General features: G+C 37.2%; 1 protein-coding gene across 3 annotated transcripts in view; it reads right to left on the bottom strand.

The window, feature by feature from the left end:
- tmeff1a (transmembrane protein with EGF-like and two follistatin-like domains 1a) overlaps positions 1–23,769 on the bottom strand; it is an 87,885-nt gene extending 64,116 nt beyond the window's left edge. Inside the window, exons 1-2 of one of the 3 annotated variants that reach the window (XM_006634535.3) lie at positions 23,489–23,769; positions 21,726–22,376 (exon numbers count right to left, since the gene is read on the bottom strand). In XM_006634535.3, coding sequence (XP_006634598.1) covers positions 21,726–21,888 — 163 coding nt within the window. In that variant the 5' untranslated portion in view covers positions 21,889–22,376; positions 23,489–23,769. Of the gene's footprint in view, positions 1–21,725; positions 22,493–23,324; positions 23,413–23,488 lie in introns of those variants that run through there. The other 2 variants (XM_015354948.2, XM_069190945.1) reach the window with 2 other exon arrangements.
- Positions 23,770–25,062: the final 1,293 nt, after the last annotated feature.

Raw genomic sequence — 25,062 nt, 5'->3', positions numbered from 1 at the left:
CTTTGAAACCAAAAACAAAAATAGTTCTATGAGACAAATCAGCTGAAAAGAAATGTGCTAAAAAACATAGGAAAGACTAAATGTACATTTCAGACCTTAAAATAAGGAAAGAAATTTTCTTTCCTATTTTTAACAGCGTCTTCTGATTTGAACAGAGTTTAAGCAATTCCCAAAAGTCACATATGTTATATGTAAATACAAAATTATGTTTTATAGACGTGTTGATGACTTCCAACAGATATGCAGAGGGCATAAATGATTCAGAGTTTGATTTACATTTACCTTTGAATACAGTGCTATGAACAGAAGCCGAAGCTTTCCTCTTTCACATTGTACTTCAGAAATACTCAGAAGCAGTACAAACCGCACATCCACAACTAGTTCATTTCCCATTCTAAGGAATCCCTGTGCCTGCAGTGATTGTTTATAGCATGGGTGGAAAAAAAATCTGTGGGTAGCTTTGATGTGCATTTGCCAGAGGTCACATCTGTAGTGGATTCACAGGCTGCATCAGCTCCTAATTACAGGTTGTTACTTGGCATCTTCAAAGACTGTTGAATCAGTGAACAACTTCGTAATTCTCTACCATTTCTTTTGCAAATTCTGAAGTGTAAAAGGGAGGCAGTTCCTATCACGCTTTTAAACACAAAGCGGAAAAGAGTTTAATGTTAACTTTTTAAAAGAAAAATGCCCTGCACATGTTGAAACAAGTAGCATTCCTCTTGAGTTTCACTGAACTTAACTTCAAAACTAAGTCAATTCCCCAGGCCTGCTGGAATCAAAGATGTCTTCAGATTTGCATTCAGCAACACTCAATTTCCATTACATATTTGAATTTTTCCTTTAGTCCTTTCAGCATAAGTGAGAAAGTTTGAGTTCAGCTACAAACCACAGCAACTCTGGCAGCATGCACTTCCAAACCTACCCAGCGTTTGGATAGTATCCTAAGCTTTTTTCTTTAAATAGAAGTCTACATCTTAAATGCATCCCTTAACCCTTAAATTGCAGTTACATTTGGAACTGACCACTTAATACAACATTATTTATCTTTATCTAATAAAACAACATGAAATACTTTATATCTTTAATTGTTGTAGCAAGTGTGGCACACTTTTCCCACTTCACTGATCTACTTTATGCTTTCAGCTCAGAATCTGACAACTATTATTTTCATTATTATGGTTTATCTTTCTGGCTCCTTGAGATGCAAATTACATATGTATGTTAAGGCTTATAAAAATATTAACCCATTCTGAATTATGCATTTTGTAATTACATATCCATAGCCAAACAGCTTCCAAATATGATACTATACAAGACACAGGCTCTATGCAAGACATAGAAAGATGCCAGATTTTAAATAAAAAAAAGCAAAATCATGACTAGTTTCATGCCGACCACACAATAATTTGCCAATATGAAAACTGTTTAACTTACTCATTTATAGATACTAAAAATCAAAGAGGTACTTTGGGAGACTTTAAAAACAACAACTACACTTCATTTTTGGATTTCACCATTTATTTTTCACCTGGGAGAACCACTTACCACCTTTACAGATAAACTCTTTATTCCTTTATTCTCACTCAGTGATGGTTTTCTTACCTAAACGTTGCTTACTTTGAAGCTGTCTTCAAATGTCCTTCAAAATGAGAAAGGAATTGTGAACGATACACAACTGTCAGGACTGTCAAGCAAGTGACAAGATCCTAGCTTTTGATACTACTGCCTTCTACAGATACTACTTCAATCTTTTGGTCCTAATGATGTTTTTCTTCAAAACCACAAATACTTGTGGATTAAGTGTAATTGTGGTGTTTTTTCATTATGTGTAATAACATACCTGAAAGTGTGTGCGGATAACTAATGTACAGTAGACCAGTGGTAGAAAAACAACAGCGAAAAAGAGGAAAAACAAATAATCAATAGGTTTCTAGGCATGACAACAATATGGGGATGGCAAATTCTATAAAACACGGGGGGTGAGGGGCTGTGCTTTGTGTACTGGTGGTGCTGCAGCTGAAGAAAAGCTATTGTAGTTTAAGCACTGCATTTCATTCCACAGCTTGAATGGTAGCAAGAAACTCAATCGTAACAAATGGTTACAAAAGACAGATAGGACAAAGGGAATGCAGAAAAAAAGTTGGGGAAAAAAAGAACTAATGACAGCCACTAACTAAAACGGGAACAGAGATTTCTCAGCAGGCAACCGGGACTAGCAAGAAAGATGTCTGACGTGCTGAAAGAGCAAGGGGCTTCAGGAAATTAAAGACTGCCTTGGGGTTAAAGTGCAAGCAACCTGACGCTATAGAGCTGGTAAGTGAATTGCAGGCCATAGAAAACAAGCACTAGCCTTCACATTTGTGAGCCTCAGTACAGAGGTTTCAATCAAAGCATCAGGCTTGTATGGTTTGCTGTTTAAGCCAGAATAAGCCTTGGAGGAGGCCTGCCCTCGTGCTAAAGAGCTTTAACCCCTACAAGAGGAGTAAGGCAATTAGGAATCACAAAGACATTTAAAAGAAACTTTCACTCCAGATCAACAATGATGTCAGATCTCCTTCATCAGTTATTCACCCTCTTTCTTATGTCTGTGGAACACAGCCACCCACACAAGGGCACAAGTTTGATCCTGAGTCCAGATTACTAAAGGAAGTCCCAAGGCCATGAAGGGACAGGGAACATTCTGAGAATTTGTTTTAAGTGCTGCTGAAACAAGGGGTGATTATCAAGCATGCCCCCTTTTGTTATTAACTTCCTCAAATTCAGAATGGAAATTAAACGGTGAATTTTTGGCAGAGAGGCAGTGAACAGTTAAGTACCAATTTATTTGATCCAGCTAATGCACAAACAAACATATAAATATACCCCTTTTTATAGAAGTAAAATGGGTATATTTGTTTTATAGAAGAAAACAAAATCTTGCAAATGGATTATACTAATTCTGCTCTTTTGGTGCATTATTCAGAGCAGTTATCTAATGTTAATTAATTAATTTAATTTACTAAAGGATGATTAATTGTCTACCTGCAATATTTCACATTTGAAGAATTGCTTCACAGGACAAATTTATAGTTAATACATTTATTAACAAGTTATACATTGATGTATAAGTTCAGTTACCAAACTGAAGGACCAATGTTTAGGTGAATGTAATCTAGAAAGCTTCCATATTATTGGTAAGCACTACAGAGGACTTCTTATAGTAATTTGTTTTTCTGGAAAAAAGCAACACCTTCATTGTCAGCTACTACTTTTAACTGTCTTGACCTCACTCAGACTAGGAAAATTTGTGATTTCCAATTCTGTACACAAAAGTAATGTTGGTATAATATCACCACACTTATCAGTCCAAAATGCAGTTCTCTTTGATTTAAAGAACCTGAAAGACATGCTACTGCCCTTTCTTCTTTATCTGTCTGGCTGCACGGGTTGTTGTTTTTATTTTTATGACATCCCCTACCAAACGCAGCCTATCAAGGCTGAGTGCTCAAGCAAAACACCTGTATTTCTCAACCTTTTTCAACCCTAAAAGCCCCCTCCCCCCGCAACTCCCGGAACACGCGCAGCCAGGGATTGTTCAGCCATGACAAGATGTCAAGACTCCAAATGGTGCCAGAAGGGTCCTTTGGAAGCTCCCAGTTTTCCACGTGACTCAGTGGGAGAACAATGGTAAAGGGACAGATCCAGCTGCCACTGCAGCTGACTCAGATTCCAGCCACCAAAGCAGCTGAGGGCAGTAAACCGGTTAGTGGTCTCATCAGACAGTGTAACCAGACAATCCCATGACTCACTCTGCTTGACATCGCAGCCCAGCTCAAAATGCTCGATAACTCTGCTCTGGCCAACATCTGGCCACTCTTTTTTTCAACCAAATCACAACTACTATAAAACAAAAAGAAACATTCAGGGAGCTCAGCTCACTGATTTGTTTTAGTATCTTGCACTGATATTTTACAATATGCAATCATGAACTATATCTTTATGCAGTACTCCCTGGTCGATTATGCACTATTGCTTTGCAACTACTTTTCCACGAAACAGAGTCTAGTAAAAAGGAAGATCATGCAGCAAGACTCTTAGCTGATCTTTATTCAGACTGAGAACATAGATAATCATAATCATGTGCTGCCAAACCAGCTATTAAAATCCAGTTCTTGAGAGGAAGTATAATGTAGGCATTTCTATATTCAGAACATATTTACTCTTTTAATTGTCATATACAGTAAGTATGGATATCTGCCTTGTTAGTTGACTACACTCATGATGTCTTAAGATGACTGCGCAAAAAAAGAAAACACCAAACACAAATCTGGCTTTGTGCACCTTATAGGGCCGAACATACAGTACAAGACCATGTAGAGAGTTGATATCTACATTATGTATGATAGGACAATTTGCACTATCATTACGGGTGCTCAATTTAACACTGTTCTGCAGCTACACCAAATTAAATCAAAACAAAACCCATGTATTTTTTATTCCACTGCAATTTGTGTTACAACAAATTCCTATATAAATGTCTTAAGTTTCATTCCAACCCCTTCAGATGTTCAGGGTTATGACTAACAATGAAAATATAATGAATGCTCCTGAGAATTACAACTCAAGATTTAAAGGCAGGAAGTGTTTCTGACTAACACAAACTAGAGTCAGGGGAATCATCCACAGAGGGAGAGGAAATTGCTCAAAAACATTCAAATGCCAGAGTCAGGTTTAAAAATCAACACACAAGAATACAAGGGGTACTTTTGAGTGGATTTTTTGAACAGCCTGTAAATCTAGTAGAGTAACAAAAAATAATAAAGAGGAGACTGAGGTGCAGTGAACAATCCAACTTTGAATAATAATAATAATAATAATAATAATAATAATAATAATAATAATACAAACACTTGTTAATCATAAGCATGTTGCTAAAATTATCTACACCTGCAAAAGTCTGGTCTGGACTTCAGGACAACATGAAATGGCTTTCCTTTGATAGAAAGGACATGTCACAAATTTCAGGATGAGAACTCAATACCAGTACAATCACTTCACTTTTCATTTTGCTCATCTTGGGTTGCACATACTTCATTACAGACCGAAAAATATTCCGATATCACAGATTTTATGACTCATAAAAAGGCTTGTATTCTGGGGCATTCTTCAGAGACAGACAGCTTTTTGGTTGTAAGAGAATTTGTAATTTGTTAAAATGTGAAGATATAAACATGCAGGTTACTCTGAAATGAATTTGTACCCAAGGCAATTCACTATCTGTCAGAGAAACTACCATTGTTGGATTATTTGCACAATACATAAAAGGCGAGGAAGATGCCGAGAACAGATTTTTTATCTGACTTTTAATATAGTTTTTACTAAGACAGAACACCTTTCACTGCCCAGATAAGTGTTACTGATTTATATTGTTATCATCTTTCTTCAGCTTATGTTTGTGTTATACAGATGACAGTTGATTATCATATAATTAAGTACTGTATACCAAAGAGTTAATGGTATTAATATTTAAATCAGAAGCATACATACTGTATTGGATAATAAAGGAGATGGCATTACTCACATAGCTTCATATACAAAACATCAATCAATAATAATAAGAGTGTGGTATGTACTTATTAATTACTCGCTGCATTATCAGTGAAAATTTAAAAAAAAATCTTAAACATGTCTGTATAAACAGTTAAAAGTACAACAATATTAGCCAGAACAACTGATTAATAAGGAACAAGTAATAGGATTATTCTATGCTGAAAAGAGAAGAAAGGAAACACAACGTTTCGGTTTTTAAGCCCTCTTTGGGTGTAAGGCTTACACCAGTATTGTAAGCCATCATCTTGAAACCTGTTGCAATTTGAGTCAACAAACCATTAAATTATCTCCACTATCACACACCTTGATACTGCATAACAAATGTTCTGTTCCTATAAGCAGTAAGAATAAGAATGAAAAGTCTCTTTAATGAGAAGAAAGCTGGAACAGAAAAGAAAAACTACTTTAGAAAGTATAATTGTAATAAACTTCAGGCGGGTATTTCTAAAGAAAACTGATGATTGTGAAAGGAATTGATGTCTGCTAAGAAATAGTTGGATATCTAACTTAAGTGCATTAGCGGCGCAAAGGTAAATCCTGATGTAGTCTTTATGCTACTATTTAAGATTCTTTTGGCATACCTACACCATTTACAGGCATAAAAACACATACCTCATACCGAGGTAGTGTGAAGAGTTAATTGGAAATGATAGGTAGCTGTGTCTGAAAGAACTCAATGGTCTTGCACTTTTGATTGATTTGAATTACACAGTCAAAGATTGTAACACAAAATCCCATAACACAAGAAAAGAAATCTAAGGCAGATGATTTTTTTTATTTTCAAGGTTTCCTGTGTTGTCAAGGCTCCTCACAATAGCTTTTGTCTCCAGCTCTCCAATGCCATTAAAGAAGGGAGAGTCTTAGATGAGGTGGAAGGGATCTCTGCTCTGAATTTCTTCCTTTGATTTATCTTGCTCAGAGGGTCTCTGTATATTCCTGCATTCACAATGAGCAGATTTCCAGCAATTTTTTTTCAGTCAAAGAGCAGGCTGTCCATCAGTGGTAAAGGTCAGGGCCTTGGGACTTCTGATTTGGCCTTAGACTCTTTGGAGATCAACAAAAGTAGTGGTGGCTTAAAAAAAAACCAAGTGATACATACTGCCTGCTTTGAAGAACAATTGTGAGCATTTTCTGATTCTGTCACTTGCAACTGCATTCTCTGACAACCAAAATAGCCCAGCCTACACTTTGTCCACAGACTTTTCCTTTGTGGCTGATTCATGGGCTTCACTGTGGCTCACAGACATTTTTCAGGACCAGAATTTTGATCTGAGAAGTTATATAAGCAAGCACAGAAACAAATTCATTTTTGGCCTACACTTACATATCACTATAATTTAAAAGTCCAGAATGACACAACATTCCAGACCAACAGGGTTCCAAGCATAAATCCAGAACATTCCATAAATAGATTACAGATTGTTTTGAATCCAGCTGTGTAGAGAGCCAGTTCTGTAATGAGTTTGGAATATGACCATGAGAACATGACAAAGGTTTCATATGATGAAGCAATCTGGCCCTAGTAGTTTATCATTTGACTCGTGCTCCCCTGGGCTGCAAATAGTTAATTAAACCAATGATCACAACCAGCTGTTTCTTGAAGGATCCCAAAATAATTAGCTTCAAGAACATGATCTACGCAGTTTTTTACAGACCCCAAAGCCTTTGTTTTCTTTGAAACTTTGCCATCTTAAACAATATATCAAGCTATAATCCCGCAAGACCAGGAGTGCTTAACACTGTGGCTTTTCCATACTAGGCTACTGTTGAATTTTGTTACAACAGAACAAGTGCCAAATCGTTCTTTAAATCCTCTTACTTACCAACTGAATAATTACATTTTTGTTGGAAGATCACTTTGCAAAGGACTTGGCTAAAAGGGTAACTAGCTGAGCAGCCCTGTGCTACATAGTGATGATAATGTAGCAAAAGAGCAGCTCATGAACTGAGAACTTGAAATGTAGGGTTTATCCATATTAAATATAAAATTACATACCACGCATTAAAAGAATCTTTCTTAAAAATGAGGTAAAAAGCAGAACAAACAGAACAAATAGAAAATTGTCCCTACAAAGACTAACAGGTATTGTGCAGTGAGGTCTTTGTTTCCCAAAATTAACTGCTAATTTTTAAATATTAGAAATAGTTAACAAAAGATTACACTTCTCTCAGGTTTCACAGTTTAAATGAATGCACTGCCTTTAATTACAAATGTTGACAATAAAAAACAAGAGCGTCAAAAATTAATTCTTAAATGGGTTTCATGTCTGAGCAGCATTTTAACGTTTTATTCAAAAAGTTACACTCCAGCATTTTACAACACTACCCCAGAAACAAAATCAAATTCACCAGAGACCAAAGCGCAAACTGGAAGGCTCCCAAAAGAACAATCGAACCATATATCAAAAATGCATATTGTTGCAGGTTTAAAACCACTTTCAAGAACATGTTACTACAATAATTCTAATGAAAGGAAACACATGTGGAGGAAAAACAAACTGCACATCCTTGATCACACTGAATTGCAAATACTGTATCTCAGATATAGTGAAGTCTTAATGGTCATTATAGCACCAACAACTACAATACAAATATACAAGTTATTTTAGTTGTGATTTGAAACAGGCTTAAAACACAGGCCTCCCAACGTGATACAATATGCACAGTATGTCCATTGCAGACTGCAATACATAAGGACATAAGGGGATACCAATTGATTGTTCCTGAAAGTGGGATGACTTATGGTCATCGCTAAATGCCTGCTTTATTTTGTTCAAGAGGGCTTTACTGTATAATGAAACATTAAAGCAATTAACAGCAAGATTTGTTTCTAGTTTTTGGATCCACAGGAGCTGTATTTACTAACTAAAAAGAGGAAAAAAACAGGATTTGTGGGTGAGAAAATCTTAAGGAATAAAGAAGATGGCAGTTTAATTTTTTACAGAGTGGTTTTTCTTTAGTTTTTAGTTGATGTTACCATAGTAACTGTTTATTCCTCATAGAAAATGTGCTATTTTCTCTGTTGTTTAATAGTTGCCAAAGCATGAAGTGGACAAAAAAAGTTATTTTAAAAACAAAATTATTCATACTCATCCAAAATTAGTTCTATATTCACTGCCCTCAAAAAATAGGACAGTGAAGTTTAAACTGGAGTTTTTACTATAAACTAAAAACAAAATATGACTGATAAGTTCAACACATAATTATTTTATTTATTCCTTGGGGAATTAAAAAATGATAGTATTAAACTTATTTTGAAGAAGCAAATGTATTGGGACAATTGGCAGACAGATGTTTGTTGTTGGCCAGGTATTTGTTGTTGTTATAGATGGGGATTATTAGAAGGCCATGATTGGTAAGGGCCAATGGGAAATTTGGCCAGGGCACCAGGGTTACACCCCTACTCTTTTCAAGAAACTCCCTGGGATTTTTAATTACCACAGAGAGTCAGAACGTTGGTTTTACGTCTCATCCGAAGGATGGTGCCTTTTTCTTTCTACAGTATAGTGTCCTGTCACTATACTGGGACATTAGAATCCACATAGACCACAGAGTGAGCACCCCCTGATGGCCCCACTAACACCTCTTCCAGCAGCAATCTTAGTTTTTCCCAGGAGGTCTCAAATTCAGGTACTGACCAGGCTCACACCTGCTGAGCATCAGTGGGTTGCCAGTCGTGAGTTGCGCAGTGGGGCTGTTGGCCAAATTATATCGTACTTATCATTCATATTAATCTCATGATCACAAATACAGTTTATAATGGAAGAGAGAGAACCATATATCATGAGCAGACAACAGAGATGTGCCAAGACAGACCGTATAGTGAGCATTATGTACATAAATGAGTTATAAGATCCCTGAGCCTAACGTTCTGTGGTGATACAGCCTATCTGAGCAGATGTCCATCACTGGTTTAAAAGGACAACCTTTACAGACGTCTGGCCAAGTTAAAACTATACTATCTTCATGATATTAAACATTCTTTCTTCTGTTTATTTTGTAAATGTACAATTTAACTACATAGCCTACACATTGTAGCCCATGTGCATTAAAATAAGTATATTTTGTATCTAACAAGATCCAGTGTACCATCTACATCAGCCTTTGTTAACTCCAGAACATGTCCACATGTCAATTACAGTTCTAAGCACTTCTTCTTGTATTATGAATCTCTGGCTTGCCCCACAATTTTTGTAAGGCTTTCAGTAAAATGACTAAGTTCAACAAATGCACTGCAATCTCCATTTTTAACTTCAAAGACAGAAAAGCCTCTTCTATGGAACAAAGCCAAAATACATCAATCAAGAAAGGAAACCAGTTGTTCACAGCATGTAATAAGATACTAATGGTAAAGTGTTCGTATTTTGTTTTATGGATAAGGTTTGACTTGAGTTTTATGAAAGAGAGACCTTTTAACATTCATTCATATTTTCTGCAGCACCATAAATAAGAGAAGGGAAATGAATTACAACTCATTTGAGACCTGGAAACATTCTTCATCAGACTTATATAACTACACATCACATGGATATTTCAGCTTCTCTTTTTCACACATTTTGGAAACTGAAGACCCACTTTGGTATGTACCATTTCTTTGCTTATTTTACCTATCAGCTATGTTCAAATTGAGCAAGAAAGACATTCCCCTTTGTTAGAAACAGCTTTCCCTTTAGGACACAGATAATAATGAATTGATTATTGCTTGGATTTATTTAGTGCTTTTCATTCCAAAAGACTGAAACCCCTCATTGACAGCAAACACAGAAACGCCAGATTAGAATTTACTCTGAAGTACAAAATAAGCCACCATTGGAATAACGTTTTGTGGACTAATGAGACCAGAAGTGATGCAAAGTTTTGTAAAACAGATCCTAAAATGCCTTACATACAGTATAGTTGGAGGGAACCCACAGCAGCCACCAGTGAACCCATGAAGTACAAGTTCACTTCACACATGATCAGACTGAGAAGACAGAAACTACTTCACCAGTCAAATTAACTGGGATCTTCAGGCAGGCCACACTATGCAAGCTCGAGGTGGAATTTAGACAAACACCAGGGTTAAAACTCATTACAAACAGTGACATGGCTTTAAAGACCAATAATTCAGAACATAAGTTTAACGTCTCATCAGAAAGATTGCAGTTCATACAGTACAGTGTACCTGGTAGCCATGCTGGTTGGTTAGTTTGGGAAATAATGGTCTAGACTCTAGAGCGAAGAATGCCACTTTCCTGTCCCACAACACTGCATGCAGCAACAACCCGAGTTTCTTTATAGTGCCCCCATAGCAGTATTGAGCAGAAATTCAGCACTACTGAAGAAATAAGAGACAGTAGCTTTAAATTCTTCTGAAAACTACTAGAGAGTTTTGAGCCAAGAACCTAAGATCAAAGACTGTGAATTACTATACCTTTCTTTCTACCAATTCTGTAGGAGTAATTCAGCAATTGAAATTTGCTCCCCATTTTCTTAATGTTGTAATGAATAGTGCTGCAGTCTCAATGCAGCACCAAAAAGTACAAATATAGCAGTCAAATTGAAAACCTAGACACACAGCTCTGCTATATAAAAAATGAGCACCTTGAGAAACAGTCTAAAAAGACTGCTCACTTTTCATACACAGATGACACACAAGGTCAAGCCAGATCACACAGATGTGTCGGTTTCTCTTCCATTTTTGTCCTTTCTATACAAATGGGCACATGGGCGACTTGCTTGAAATGCTCTGCAGATCTGAAACCATTGGAGTCTTTCACAGTGTAAGTGAGGGGGGGAGGGGTAACTGTTCAAAAACAACATTAGTATCAACTGATAAGGAGACTGGCTGGCTGAGCACTAATGTCATTAGAGTCAGATGGCTTATCTGGCATCTCCTGGCCAGAACAGTTGTTGTGGACCTCAGTAGGAAAGGGGTAAAGGCAGCATGCCAGGCAGGATTATTTATAACATATAGACTAATTGACATTAGTCAATGTGTATATTTTTAAAAATCTTATCACTTAAATTATTTTCACCAATACACTTAGTTTAATTACAACATTTATTAGCATTTATTTGTATTTTCTGCTTAGGGATGGTTTCAGTATTTTCGGAAATTTCTACCAAGCAGATGTGCAGTTATTAATTTATGAAAGTAAGTGTGCACCTGGCTTACAGTACATTATAACAGTATTTGGAAAGTCATTGTTTTCTATCCTATTCATACATGAAGTACGTGCACAAATGGTATGTAAATCTATGCTGAAACCGCTATTAAGCATGCACTGTTTGTGTATAAATCATTACTCTTAGATCATTTGAATTGCAATGATACATTTCTGCACATTGTTAATAAAAGTAAAGAAAATAACTAAGCACCGAAACGTAGACAGTATAATTATGCGAAGTAGACAACATGTAAAGTAACTGAGCTCAGTAATTGCCTCAATTTTATCACAGCAGAAAAGTTAACCTTCAAGATGCTAAATGATGGTAAACGTTTCATCTATTCTCACTGTTCATTGTTTGTCTTCGTTGGGAAGTTAAAACATATTCTACACAATTCTGTCTCTTGTATTCATCACATCTGTTAAGTTTCTTTACAAACATTACAGCACTGTTTACCAATATGTACTGTATCACTGCAGTTACATTTTCACCAAAAAGTCTTAAATGAATACACCAAAAATAACAAAAGACAACAAAGGCCTTGCAATATTTTTGACTTTTTTATCTAACATATTTTAGATATGTGAATGATATCACCCAGACAGACATCTGCTGCAATCACTGTAAACAAAGTATAAGCATGAACTACAAAATCATGCTGTGGAGGCTGATTCACTGTGATCGCTGAGGAAGCAGTGGGATGAAGTTCTTGGATCAATAAGCTGCTATACTGGCACTCAAATCAATGAGGTAGAATGAACGCCTCACTATAGTGTCACTTTTATTTCTCATTCAGATTTCTTCTAAATGTTTTAACATGTAGTCTATATTCAATCAAGATGATTCAATCAAATTGTCTGTACAATTTTCCTTTAATTCCCTTCTTAAAACCTGTTGGCTTTCTTTACTTCGTACTGAATTCACACAACAAAAAATTATGTATCCACACAATTGACAATTCTGCCACCACTGTAAACTCTTCTTGAAAACATTTATATTTAGAAATAAAAACTCCCCTGTGGGATCTTCCCTTCAGTCTTCTCCATTTTTATCTCTTTTTTTCTATTAAAAGCTTTTCCATTCGTGCATTCACATTTTAAAACGCTGACCTTTATTGTCTGCTGTTGTTAATGGGTAAAAAGGTTCTATACAGAGATTGGAAAGCAAAATGATAGCAGTGCCATTTAATTTTTATTGCATTTAACCAAGGTGTAACCAGTAACACAGGATTAGCAATTTTTTGGTTAAGTGAAAAATACTACTACTACAGGGCATGTAATCACTATAAAATTGAGACTTCTCACTCCTCATTCTTAGTTAAAATGAAGGCTCCATCTGTTTCACACATGGGAGTCATAAAGAACTAAGCATTCGCTGATTGCCATGAATATACAGTGTACAATTTTGGTCATGATGGTATAAAAACCAGTCCAGAAAAGTAGGCACAACAATTGCATTCCAAGAATCTTGACAGGCTAAAAAAAAACTAATCTTTATAGTCTTGATCTTGAAAAGACTACAAGGAAACTGATCTAAATATTCAAAATCCTCAAAGGCATTGAAAAAGTCAACCCAATGGATTCAAGATTAAAAGTGGAAAACAAACCAGAGGCCACATGTGGACAGAAGTGAAAATACATTTAAAACCAAAAATATGAGGTGCTTCTTTATGCAAAAAGTTGGTTTAAGGCTGCATAGCCATGTTATCAAAGTTGATGTCCAGGCTCGTTTCAAGAAACAGCTTTATGAGATCTTCAGCTCAATCAAGTGCTAACAGGCTAGAAAGACCTCTTCTTATTTATAACACTCAGAAATATTTGTTGAAAACAACTATGCAATGCAAAAGTGTAAGGCTGCACTTTTCAGAATTCTGTAATTATTCTGACATTTAGAATGCTTTTAAATTAAATAAATTGACAGTAGCTTTTTCAGAATCACAATCAATCAGACTATATTATCCTCCCAACAATTATTGGAATTATTATTTTTCATTATCAGGTATTAAACTGCAAGGCAGTGACTGCATGAATTTTGTATGCACTGCCATTCATTGTCAAAAGTCTACTGCTGACAGCTGACAACTGAATTATGATGTTATTACATTTATAACTAGCATCATTATAATGACTATAAAGGAAATTTCTAGGCAACAGTGATCTCTGTCTATATTTAGGAAACTAATAAGATAATTATTAATGACAATGTACAAAACAACTAAGCCTGTAAGTACGTACAAGCTCTGTCGGCAATTATTAACAGTCGTTAAAGTTAAAGTTGAAGATTGCTTTAAGAATCACAGAGCCTCAGATGAGAGCCTCTTTAGATGCAAAGCTTAATGCTTCCCATTGAGAAGCTTTGTTCTAGCAGTAAATGGAGGGATTTAGCAGGCTGGCATGTTTTCACCACAGGTTTCTGGTGCCATGCACACCCTACTGAACTTCTTTTATGCAACACACAATCAAGGGGAGCTTCTAATATTATTATGCTTCCATGCCATCACACAGAAGCCTTAAGAGGATATAAGAGTTTTTTCATAGTACAGATTTCAAACTGTTTCTGTTAGGAAATGGATTAGCCAATCATCTCTAAAGTTTGTTATCCCTTGGAAATTATTTTTAGAATTGAGTAATAAGATATGGGTCTGAGTAAACCAAACTGGCAGTCTCACGTACTTTTTCGATAAAGCTTCCAAGATCATCTTCTGGGATACCAGCCCAAAAAACGATTTGAAACATGGTGAAACATCATCAACAACTGTAGTAGCCTGAAGACTGCTAAGCTTAACTCTGACTTCAAGGTCACCACTACCAACTAATCAAGACTGATCAAAATGCTTCTCAAACCTCAGAACTGCTTCTGTTCTGTTCAAAACATAAGCCAGTTACACATATGGTCACTGGCACAAAAAAGGCTAGGAAAATGGAGTTGCTGCACACACACCTACAGGCAATGACACTAGAAATTCTGTCACTTTTTCATTCGCCAGTGTGATTTAATTCAGGCAGGATCCACGGCAGTTACAATCAATAAACCTTCATTCCCTGGCTTCCTGTTCTGTTTACACAGGGCACAAACATCTGTAAGCACACGGAAATGTTAAGACATGCTTGCCAGGCTGAATTATTCCAATGAATACTTTTATGTTCTGACTTTATTGTAATTATGCTGTTTGCCAATACTATTTGAAATGGGCTCTTTCACAAACACTTAATTACTGTTTTTCAAAACAGCATCAAACGGGTTGTTAGCGTGTACACAACCTGGGGGTAGGTCAGGTAAGAGGATTAAATTAGTGTGAACATTAATTTAAAAAAACAAAAACATCCCCAATGGTTTTTAATTACTCACTAAAAATTTTGAATTGCTTTTGGAGAGAACAAGAAACTGCGCTGTTTAATTGCATGAAGAGTGTATGATGCTACTACCATAAACACCTAATTTATGTACAGTCAGTTTAGCTTTCTGTCTAGGATAGTGGAATCATTTTAGTAACATGCAGCCTCATTAGAGAGTCCAAATGCTGGGTTTACTTTCTCACTCTGAATTGGTCCCCAGATTGTGCTTCTTTGCAAATTTGCCAAAATTGATTAGTCTCTATGGGTAAATGGCAGCGTTGAGGTTACTGCAGTTAGTAGACTCATTGACAAATATTGGTAAATGTGAAAGCTCTAATGAACACTGGATCGAAATGGAAAGACCCTGCTGAGGTTGTGCTTGGGGCTCCTACAGTCAATGACAGACTGAGGGACAATAAGAGACATAGCCTAACAGAACAATTGGAGAAGCAGTGACAAGACAAGAATATTCCGGCTCAAACAGAAGCAGTTAAAATGGACTTTTAAAGACTCTAAAGTGTAATGACATTTATATTGAAGGAGGTTGATAGGCCAGCAGGGGACACTCTCCTTGCGGTTTATGTGGGTCCTAATGCCCCTGTATAGTGATGGGGACACTATACTGTAAAAAGGTGCCATCGTTTGGATGAGACATAAAACCGAGGTTCTGACTCTCTGTGGTCATTATAAATCCCAGGGCGTTTTGCGAAAAGAGCAGGGTTGTTAACCCAGCATCCTGGCCAAATTTCCCATCGGCCCTTACCAATCATGGCCTCCTTATAATCCCCATCTATGAATTGGCTTCATCACTCTGCTGTCCTCCCTACTAATAGCTGGTGTATGGGGAGTGTACTGGCGCACTATGGCTGCTGTCGCATCATCCAGGTGGATGCTGCACATTGGTGGTTGTGGTGGGGGGGAGTCCCCATTACCTGTAAAGCACTTTGAGTGGAGTGTCCAGAAAAATGCTATATACAGTAAGTGTAAGGAATTAATAAAAATTACTGAAAAGCAGAAAAAAAAATCTGCAAAGCAAAAGACAAGATATGATATACAGATATGACCAGCCCCCAAGCACAGTCTTATTTGTGGATAAGGTCTTTGTTACTTGAGCACAACAAACACAATATTTTATCTTGCTGGACAAATGTAAAATAATAGACACTGTAGTGACTTCTTGTGCACAATTCTGAAACATACCAGAGAACTCCAGATGGTTTCCAACAATGAGATTATTCACCAGCAAAAAAGGGAGCCTTAACTCCATAGTTTAAACATAATGTCATTCTGCTTATATTGCAAGCATTCCTTTGGGGATAACGCACATCTCCAGTGGATTGTGTGTTCTATTTTGATAAGACAAGCTGCACAGACATTGTCCTAATGCACACCAAGGAGATCTTACAGCAATGCTAAAACTCTAGAGGAAAACCTCCTTACATCTTTGTTTAAAGAAGCACCTCCACAATTACACAACATAAAAATCCAAAGATGGTACTGAAAAATCTGTCACTACAAAAATGTTTTTACTATATTTGAGACTTCATGGAGACATCAATCGCTATGGTTTTGAATTTTTCAGGCCAGTTAAAATGTATAGAGCAAATCTTTTTTTCCTAGTTGCTTCTTGTTGCATTTACTTTTTATCTTTAAAATAAAGTGGTCTGTTTTTTTGTAAAGTATGTCCTAATACCACAGTCCTCCTACTGATACAGATATTTAGCAAAAAGGCAACAATACAATATAACAATGGTAGCAACACTTAAGATAGAAACTGAACAGGACCTCCAGCTGCCACATCAATAAAGAGTCTAAACTAAGAAATGTTATGTTATTAGCAATAAAAAATATTAAGGCTAATTTATAACACATTTAATCCAAGATTACTTCTCCAATTATTCACTTATTTAATATCTACACCTATTTCCCACATAATAGATTATACGCACATCTAAACACCAGTACTACTACTAAAAAACATTACTGATGTAGGATCCTAAAGGTTCAGAGAAAATTTACTTACAGGGTGAAAATTCAGTACCCATCTAGGTGCAGCACAGCAGCCATTGTGCACCAGCAGTCTCACTACACAGCTGATCAGGTAGAGAAGTGAAAAATTTCATCACTAACTGTATTATGGGAGAACTTTTGGCAGGCCAGACTATGCAAGTCTAAACCAGATTTTAGCAAGGAAACTGGGGTAAACACTACTATAAACACTGCAATGAGATTTTTAAAGACCACATCTAGGTCCAATGTATTATCTGAAGTACAAAGCAATACAGCACTGGTTTTGGTAAAACTGCTACATACTGGGCCTCGACTTAAAGCAGAAACTTGGATTGTTTCAAAGATCACCAATTACTGTCTTATGGATTTAAAAAAAAGAATTTGTATTCATTTCTAAGGGCTAACCACCCTCATCGTGTCAACTTTGGAAATGAGTTATCTCAACAACACATTCAATGAATTCTACAAATCCACAAACATACTATATGCTAACAACAATAGTAACTCATTCTAATTAGTTACTGCACCACTTACACCTAGCTGTATTCTGTACATATGGTACCTATTTCTGTAAAATAAAAAAGAATAGTCTCTTCTATTAGAAATCATTTACAGTATCTTTAAAACAGCTCCTTTTTCTTTAGAGACCTTCTTGCAATATATTGGTTTTCTGACCCAAATCTACAAATAAAAAGCAGCATCATGTTGCAATTACTAGGCAGTGGTTTCCTTATTATTTGTTGTGAAAATGTTGCAATGCAACAGTCCTTGAGCACAGCAGAAAAAACAGAATAGCTGTACATTGTTATAAATGACAATAATGGGAACAGCAATCCTTGACCTGCCATAGCAACACTTGTCTTCTACTTTGCTGTGTATGGTTCAGAAAATCCATTGACTTGCAGCTTTGCTTTGCTCCTTAGCAGTTGGGTTTTCACATTAGGTGGTCTTTTGAGACTTCCCCTGTCAGCTGCAAAGCCTTTATGTGGGAGCATTACAAAATTCCCAATTTTGCGTTGCTTTCTTGGCTGGGGTGGGTGTTTTATGAATGTTCACTTTTTCTTAACTTTGTTAAGAAGGCTGGCTCAATGATACCCCCTCCCTCACAAACACACTTGTAACAACACTCTGTGTACACTGGGTCCACCAAGAATATACTCATGACCCTTTGGAGGTGGTCTTTAACCAACAGTAATTTATGACAATTGTTCTTTCACTGCACCAGAGAAGCATTTCTGTCTTCGTTTTCTGTCTTCATTCCAGAACCAGGGGTGTTTTATCATCATTGATAAGCGAAAAGAGGTGTCATGTGTGGGCAGGGACACGAGAACCTCCACGTTTAAAAGCAATGATCTGGAATACATTTTGAACCTAGGAACTGTAACGCACTGACAAAAAGTGCTTTAAGGAACATTAAAATTAACCAAAAACTGTAAATACCCATCCCTTTCTAAAAATGCCTACAATTCTCTGTACCAAGAGCATCCTAAAAAAGTGCTTCTGCCTACATCGCTTGGATTCATTAGCATACTGTAGGAGCCAGAGTGAATCTGGTCATGTACATCTAAAAACATCTAGCACCTGTGTAAGCTTCACACTTATATATATGCCAAGAGGCATTCAAGACAAGAAATGCTACTGGTGTCGATACTTACTTGTAGCATTTTTAATATTTCTCAGTATGTGAAGCCTATTTCTGGAGATGTCATCCTTTTTGGAGTCCAATAGCTTTTTATTAAAATTGGAGGGTTTACTGCAATCTTGAAGTAGCACAATAGATTAATCTAGAAGCAAACACTTTGTAGTTCAGTATTGAATAGCTTGACCGAGACAGAACACTCTCAAGCTATTTCAGAAACAAGTGTTGCTAATGAATGGGTATAGAATGACAGAATTACAAGTCACAAGCCTTAATATCGATGCAGAGCTGGCTCTCATCTCAAAACAGAAAAGGTTTATAAGCAAAACAACACAATTCTGGGACCATGCCGTTTTCAGAAAATAAAGCAAACAGTGTATACATTATAGCCCGAATGTTTAATTAAAAGTATTACGTTTAAATTTCATACAGCTTTTTATTTGAAGTTAAAGTAGTCATATGTATGTCTCATGTGGGAAAAAGGATGTAACGTAATGCAAGTAGAATGATAAATAAAATGGAAGACAAGAATGGAAATATCATTAAAACTCCATTATAGGAGTTTTTCCTAGTTTGCACACTTAACCATTCTTCTAGAAAGCCAAAATCAACAACCCACATAAGAAACAGACTTAGCTCCATTGTACTGAAAGAAAATATAGCCCAAGTTAAACTTTCTGCTCGGGTTTCTGCAGCACAACAGCAGAATCTTCGTATATGTACAGTACTTTACACGGCAGCAGGGACACTACATATACAGTACCAAGTTCCCTGTTTATTTTGTACTTATTCTAACCAGCACACATTTGTTTGCAGTTTATAGGTTAGTATAGAAAATGATGGTAAGCTTAGGACATGCATGGTATCTACAGATAACGAACATCACACACTTTGATGCATTTTGGATTTGATGTATTAGATCTTTTTCTCAATTGAAAACCTGCGTCTGGACTGCACTAGAATCTGAAGGGCTCTTGGCATTGTACTATGAGGTGGATAACAGTCTGCAATAGAGTGGCTGCTCACTTAGGGGTGAAAGGGTAACTCAGCGCTCATGTTCCTTGATTCATGCTTTATAATCTTAGGACTGTCATCACAGTAGCCTGTCACGGGAAACTGGTGGGTTCTGACAAGTTCATTCTAGGATGCGCTGAGACGATCAACTTTTCACCTACTTTTCATTAAATCTTAAATCACCGAGACAGGTCTGTTTGCTTGTACCGAGGAATAAAAACTCAACGTAAAATATGAGCCTCGTGGACACCATTAACAGAACCAACAAATATTCTTTTTAAAATGTTTAAGATTTACGCATTAAAACATGTTTTTCTGTCCCCCCAATGTATAATTTCGTGATTATGAAGCACAAGAGGTGTTTAAAATGAAGACGAAGGAGAGTCCCGTACTTTTTTACTGTATTCCAACAGGAATAAATTCAACTATTAAAGTTTCAAACTTGTATTCTTTTTATGAGGTTTACTCTAAGTCCGAAACGTAAATTCATACGGATATATTAAATACTGTGTAAGCCAAGGAACCATTTTGATTTCCCTTACCTATGCAAAAATAATACTGGCAGAAACTAGGAAGAAACCTGATTAAAAGTCCTAATGGCTAGGAATCAAGATGTAGTAATAATAAAGGTAACTACAGTATATATGCAGTCTGCTGCGCTGCACAAGACACGATGTGATTTTTAATGCATGATTTGGACTTGCTTTCATTATTTTCAGGAGAAACAACAAGACTTTTCAGTGTTATTAAAAATGTTAGCATAAGGTTGCAAATTACACCTTTTCCGTGACTCGAAGCTTGCACACGTCTTTAGATATCAAATTAGCAACGACCAAATAATGTGAAAATCTAACAGTTCTATTTGTGAAAATAAGGCACGCAAGTGATGCATTACTACATCTTTACATTTAATCAGTTTTTGTCTTCTCCACACGACCCTAAAGAACGCAAGACACCTTGGAGGAGTGGAATTAATTTATTGTTTTAATTTGTTAGCCGACATACAGTTCGTTAAACTGCAGTTGAGGCTTTAATTCTGAAGAAATACATGCACTAAAACAAAGCCAGAGTCGCTCGATACGCCAAAAGACACAAGTGTCTTTTTTTTTTAACAATATTGGAAGTGGCAACAAAAACAGGGGTACTAAATAAAGGCAGATGTTTGCACCCAGTAGACGTCTTAGAAGATTACCTACCCTGGTGTTTAATTTACTAACCAATTTCTTTCCCCTCAGTATTTGAGCAGTTCAGCAACATGAGCATGTGCGACACCGGGGTAAAGATCTGAATGCTTCGTATAAATTACAGATCAGCACCTAAAAAATGAGGACCTGGGGAATAAAAGCTCTTTACCTTTGGGAAAAAAAAAAACATCTGAATGCTGAAGGAGACAGTCTCTTTCCTTTAAATTTTAATAAGTAAAGGTCACGTGAAATGCATGGGGGAGCTAGGTCTTGTATCTGTAGAACCGGAGAGGAGGGGGTTGAGAAAGGGACCCGGACTGTCATAGGGTGGGGTTCAATTCTCCGAGCAATTCTTTCATCGCGCACCTGCTCCGCACAATCTGTACGGTATCTTGAATCGCCTCAGTAACGCTTTTGAAAACTGTTCTCTACTTGAAAGGCAAACACTGAAAGAATAAATAAAAAAAAACGAACGCTTTGTTCAACTTTTTACAAAGCGAGGAGACACAAAGCTCCCACAACACTGTGACTATAACAATTTCTCTTAAATTGCTATTTCGCTAAGGTCGCGTTCTTTGTCTGCCAGCGGGCAAAAAGATTCGTAGAGTAGGAGCAGTAGGTATCTGAAACCGGAGAGCGTGTATCAAGCTGTTTTTTTTTCCTCTCTCAGCACAGCTCCCCTGACCACAATGAAGAACAGACACGTATTATCAATATACCTACACACTCGGATACAAACACACACACGCACGCATGCCTAGCAAAGCCATGTTGTGCACACACAGTAAAACCAACCCTTACCTGTGCAGTCGGCACCTTTCCCTTTACCAGACTGGCAGTCGCTGCCCTGGGGATAAGATGCACGGGTCCCTGGCAATGAAGCGATGGCCAGGAAACAAAAAAGTGAAAAGTAATAGCAAGCCAAGGGTCCGATCCACCTAGCAGGGTGCAAACCTCCCACCATGATGAAAAAGAGTATCGTATGGACAGCTGAAGCAGGCCGCCGAATGCCAGCAATCACTCTTTTCCTGCCCCCTTTGTTGAATTCCAAAAATAATTAACAAAATTAATGGATGAATGAACAGGATGCCTGCGTGAGAGAAGAGGCAGAGCAAGGTAACGGGCACCCGAGGATCTTCGGGAAGGAATGCATGTATTGTGAAAGAATATCCTGCGCACGTTTTACTCCAGATTTAATGAGTGATGTTAGCTTCTCTCAACAGTATCGGCAGGGATTTTTTCCCAGAGTGGTAATCGCAGCGACAGCATCACCTCCGGCCCTCCGCACAGAAGCTTCCTACACGCTCCAGGATTTTTATCACTTTTTTTTTCTTCTGCCGTCCCCGGATTTCACACCCTCGCTATCTCGCTCTCTCTTTCTCCTCCTTTCTTCTGCTCCTTCCCTGCGGGTACCTCCGTCCCACCGCCGCGGTCCTTTCCCCTCTTTTCCTCCTTGTTTAAAAAAAAAAACAATAACTAAAAAGGGGAAAAGCCACCCCGACTGAAAACAGCAGCAGCAGCTGCAGCAACAACAACAAAGAGACTTGAGGGGGGAGCGGGTCACGTGACGTTACCCCCCCCGCCCGTACCAGCCCCCCTCCCTCGCCTGGGGTCGGGCTAACAGAGTACAATACAATAGCGAAGGGGGTCTGGTACTCACCTCTGTCTCCTTTCAAATAATGTAACAGGACACCAACAATGATGCAAGACAGCAGTTACACTGAAGGAGTTCAAATAGCTTTTGCTTGAAAAAATAACACGCAAAAATACAGCAATTACCGATGTGACTGGAGAAAAAAAAATACCCAACTGTAGAAATGTGTTTATTACAGTTCTGTTGATTACGGTCGTGAAAATGCTTATAGCTTCACACATTTTCAAATTAAGAGTAGAAAATTTCATTTGTTTAAAATCTTTTACTAAGGAAAATTGCTTAAATTCCAAATTTTGTTCAAACCAAAGATACAGGCTATATTGGTATTTATTATTAAGCCGATGATTAAGTATGTCGGAAAACTTAAAAGGAAAAGAATAATCCATGATATTTTAAATTAAAGGCAAATGGGTGATAGACGGCATGTACTGTAAGTCTGATGGTGCGCTTCAGGCGTAAAATTAAATAAAGGGGTACAGCCCTTGAGGACGATTTTGGTTAGAACTTGTACTAGCAGTCGCAGACCGTAATAAACATCTCCGTAATACATAAATCCGGGACTACCCAATATATTTTAGTTGCGTTAATCTTTAACTATACAGTCAGGGGTCGGCTGCACCCAGTTGTCTTCTAAATCAGCGACAGTATCCTGGCAATATCAGATATGGGATAACAAAACGTAGGTAAAACAGGTACATCAAGCCGTGTACAAACTCCATCCTGTTCTGAATCAAATTTGCACTTACAACTAATACATTCTGTTAAGAACGATTAGCATAGTAAACAATGATGTAGATGGGTCGTTCTGCATTCAAGCCTCGGCGGCCCATCGGTCCATGGATTCTGCTGCTTTCCTCGGCGTTAGACACCGCCTGGATGATACTGTAAACCAGTCCACCGTAGAGCCTACCCGCAGGCAGACGCCGGTCTCCATTCCTACAGCTGGGTGGATTAGATCAATGGGGCTACAGCATCCATCTGCAAGTACAACAGCACTATCTGTAGCAGGAAGGTGAACCCAGACTGCATCACTCATTGAGGCCAGAAGAGAGAAACGAAAATTACTACTTAACTTAATATTATACAATTTGCGCCGTCTTATTGTCCTGGTTTTAGTATTAAAACGCTAGATTTGTCTTCAAAACTGTTGCTGTACTTGTAGCCTGGACAATTGCACGTAAGCTGCAGAAATATACAGTAGTCATCGCCGACCTTTAACCGGGTTTACCTGTCTTGGCTCAGTTCCCATTGATAAAAAAATGGAAACGCGCCCTCTATTACGTCACAGTGTGATAATAAATTTATTTGGGCACCACCGTCTAGAATATCCGGCTCGGTTTTCCTCCTATCATTTTTTACATAGAGAAACAGTCTGCAATCGTAGTCTATAACGTTCAGAGGACAGAAGTGCCTAACTAGCAAAACACAGAATTGAAATTTCAGGCAGATCATCTGATTTTTTTTTTCATTGATTAGTTCAGATCTTTTTTATTTTTTGTTCTTATTTGGCTCTCACATCTAGTAGACACGCTCTCCCTCATTGGAAACTTCTCCATGAATGTAAAACGGAATTCTATAATGTTGTCAAATATTTTATTAACAGTTCATGTCGAATGTGAAATAACACATCATATGACAATTTTTAATTTTTGCAGTATCCTTTTCCCTTGTAACTAGAAAATAAGTAATAGCACATAATATACTGGGGAGTGTGGTGTATTATTGCCTGCATCATAGAACATTGTCAGCACAAAGTCTAGACAAATTAATGCATGGCATTAATCATATCTTGCACATCAACCTATAATTGAAACAATGTTACACTCACAGTTTCATGTATTTCTAAATACAGCATAGAGGTATTATATAATAGTGTTGTAAGATATTTTATTAAAAGTTCATGTTGAGTGTGTAGTAACCAGTGTGCACTTTATGTTGTTATAATAACACATCATATGACAATTTTTAATTGTAGCTGTATCCTTTTCCCTTGTAACTAGAAAATAAGCATGGAGAGCAAGGTGGGATATGCAAAAAGACAAATTCCTAATGCAAGAAATTGTATATGGCTAATAAAGTGATCTTATCTTATAACTTCTTTTAGTGACAGGAAATAAAAATGGTACCATATTAACACAATGTCTTTCAAGAAAACGTCCCTTTTCACAATTCAATAATGCATTGCAGTGTAAGCAACTGTAATATGAAGTACAGTATAAGCATTTGTAGTAGCACATTTCAGAGACCCTACTGCAGATTTGTTTCTATTCTCAGTATTGTTTCTCACTTTAGCATTATCGACACTACTTCTGTTCACAGAGACAAGGCAGTCGTTTAATAAAATATGGTGATAATAGCAAAAATGTGTGCAATGCTAGGTTTGGTGTTATGAACGCTGAGAAGAAAATATTCCAGCAGTGGAGAGAGCAGGTTCTGAGTGCAGGTGAGTCATTCAAGTAGGAGGCTATGACTTTAAGTATCCAG

This window comes from Lepisosteus oculatus, chromosome 6 (genome assembly GCF_040954835.1).
Source record: "Lepisosteus oculatus isolate fLepOcu1 chromosome 6, fLepOcu1.hap2, whole genome shotgun sequence".
NCBI lineage: Eukaryota > Metazoa > Chordata > Actinopteri > Semionotiformes > Lepisosteidae > Lepisosteus > Lepisosteus oculatus.
Note: the sequence above shows the minus strand (reverse complement) of the source record. Positions and strands in the feature narration are given on the sequence as shown.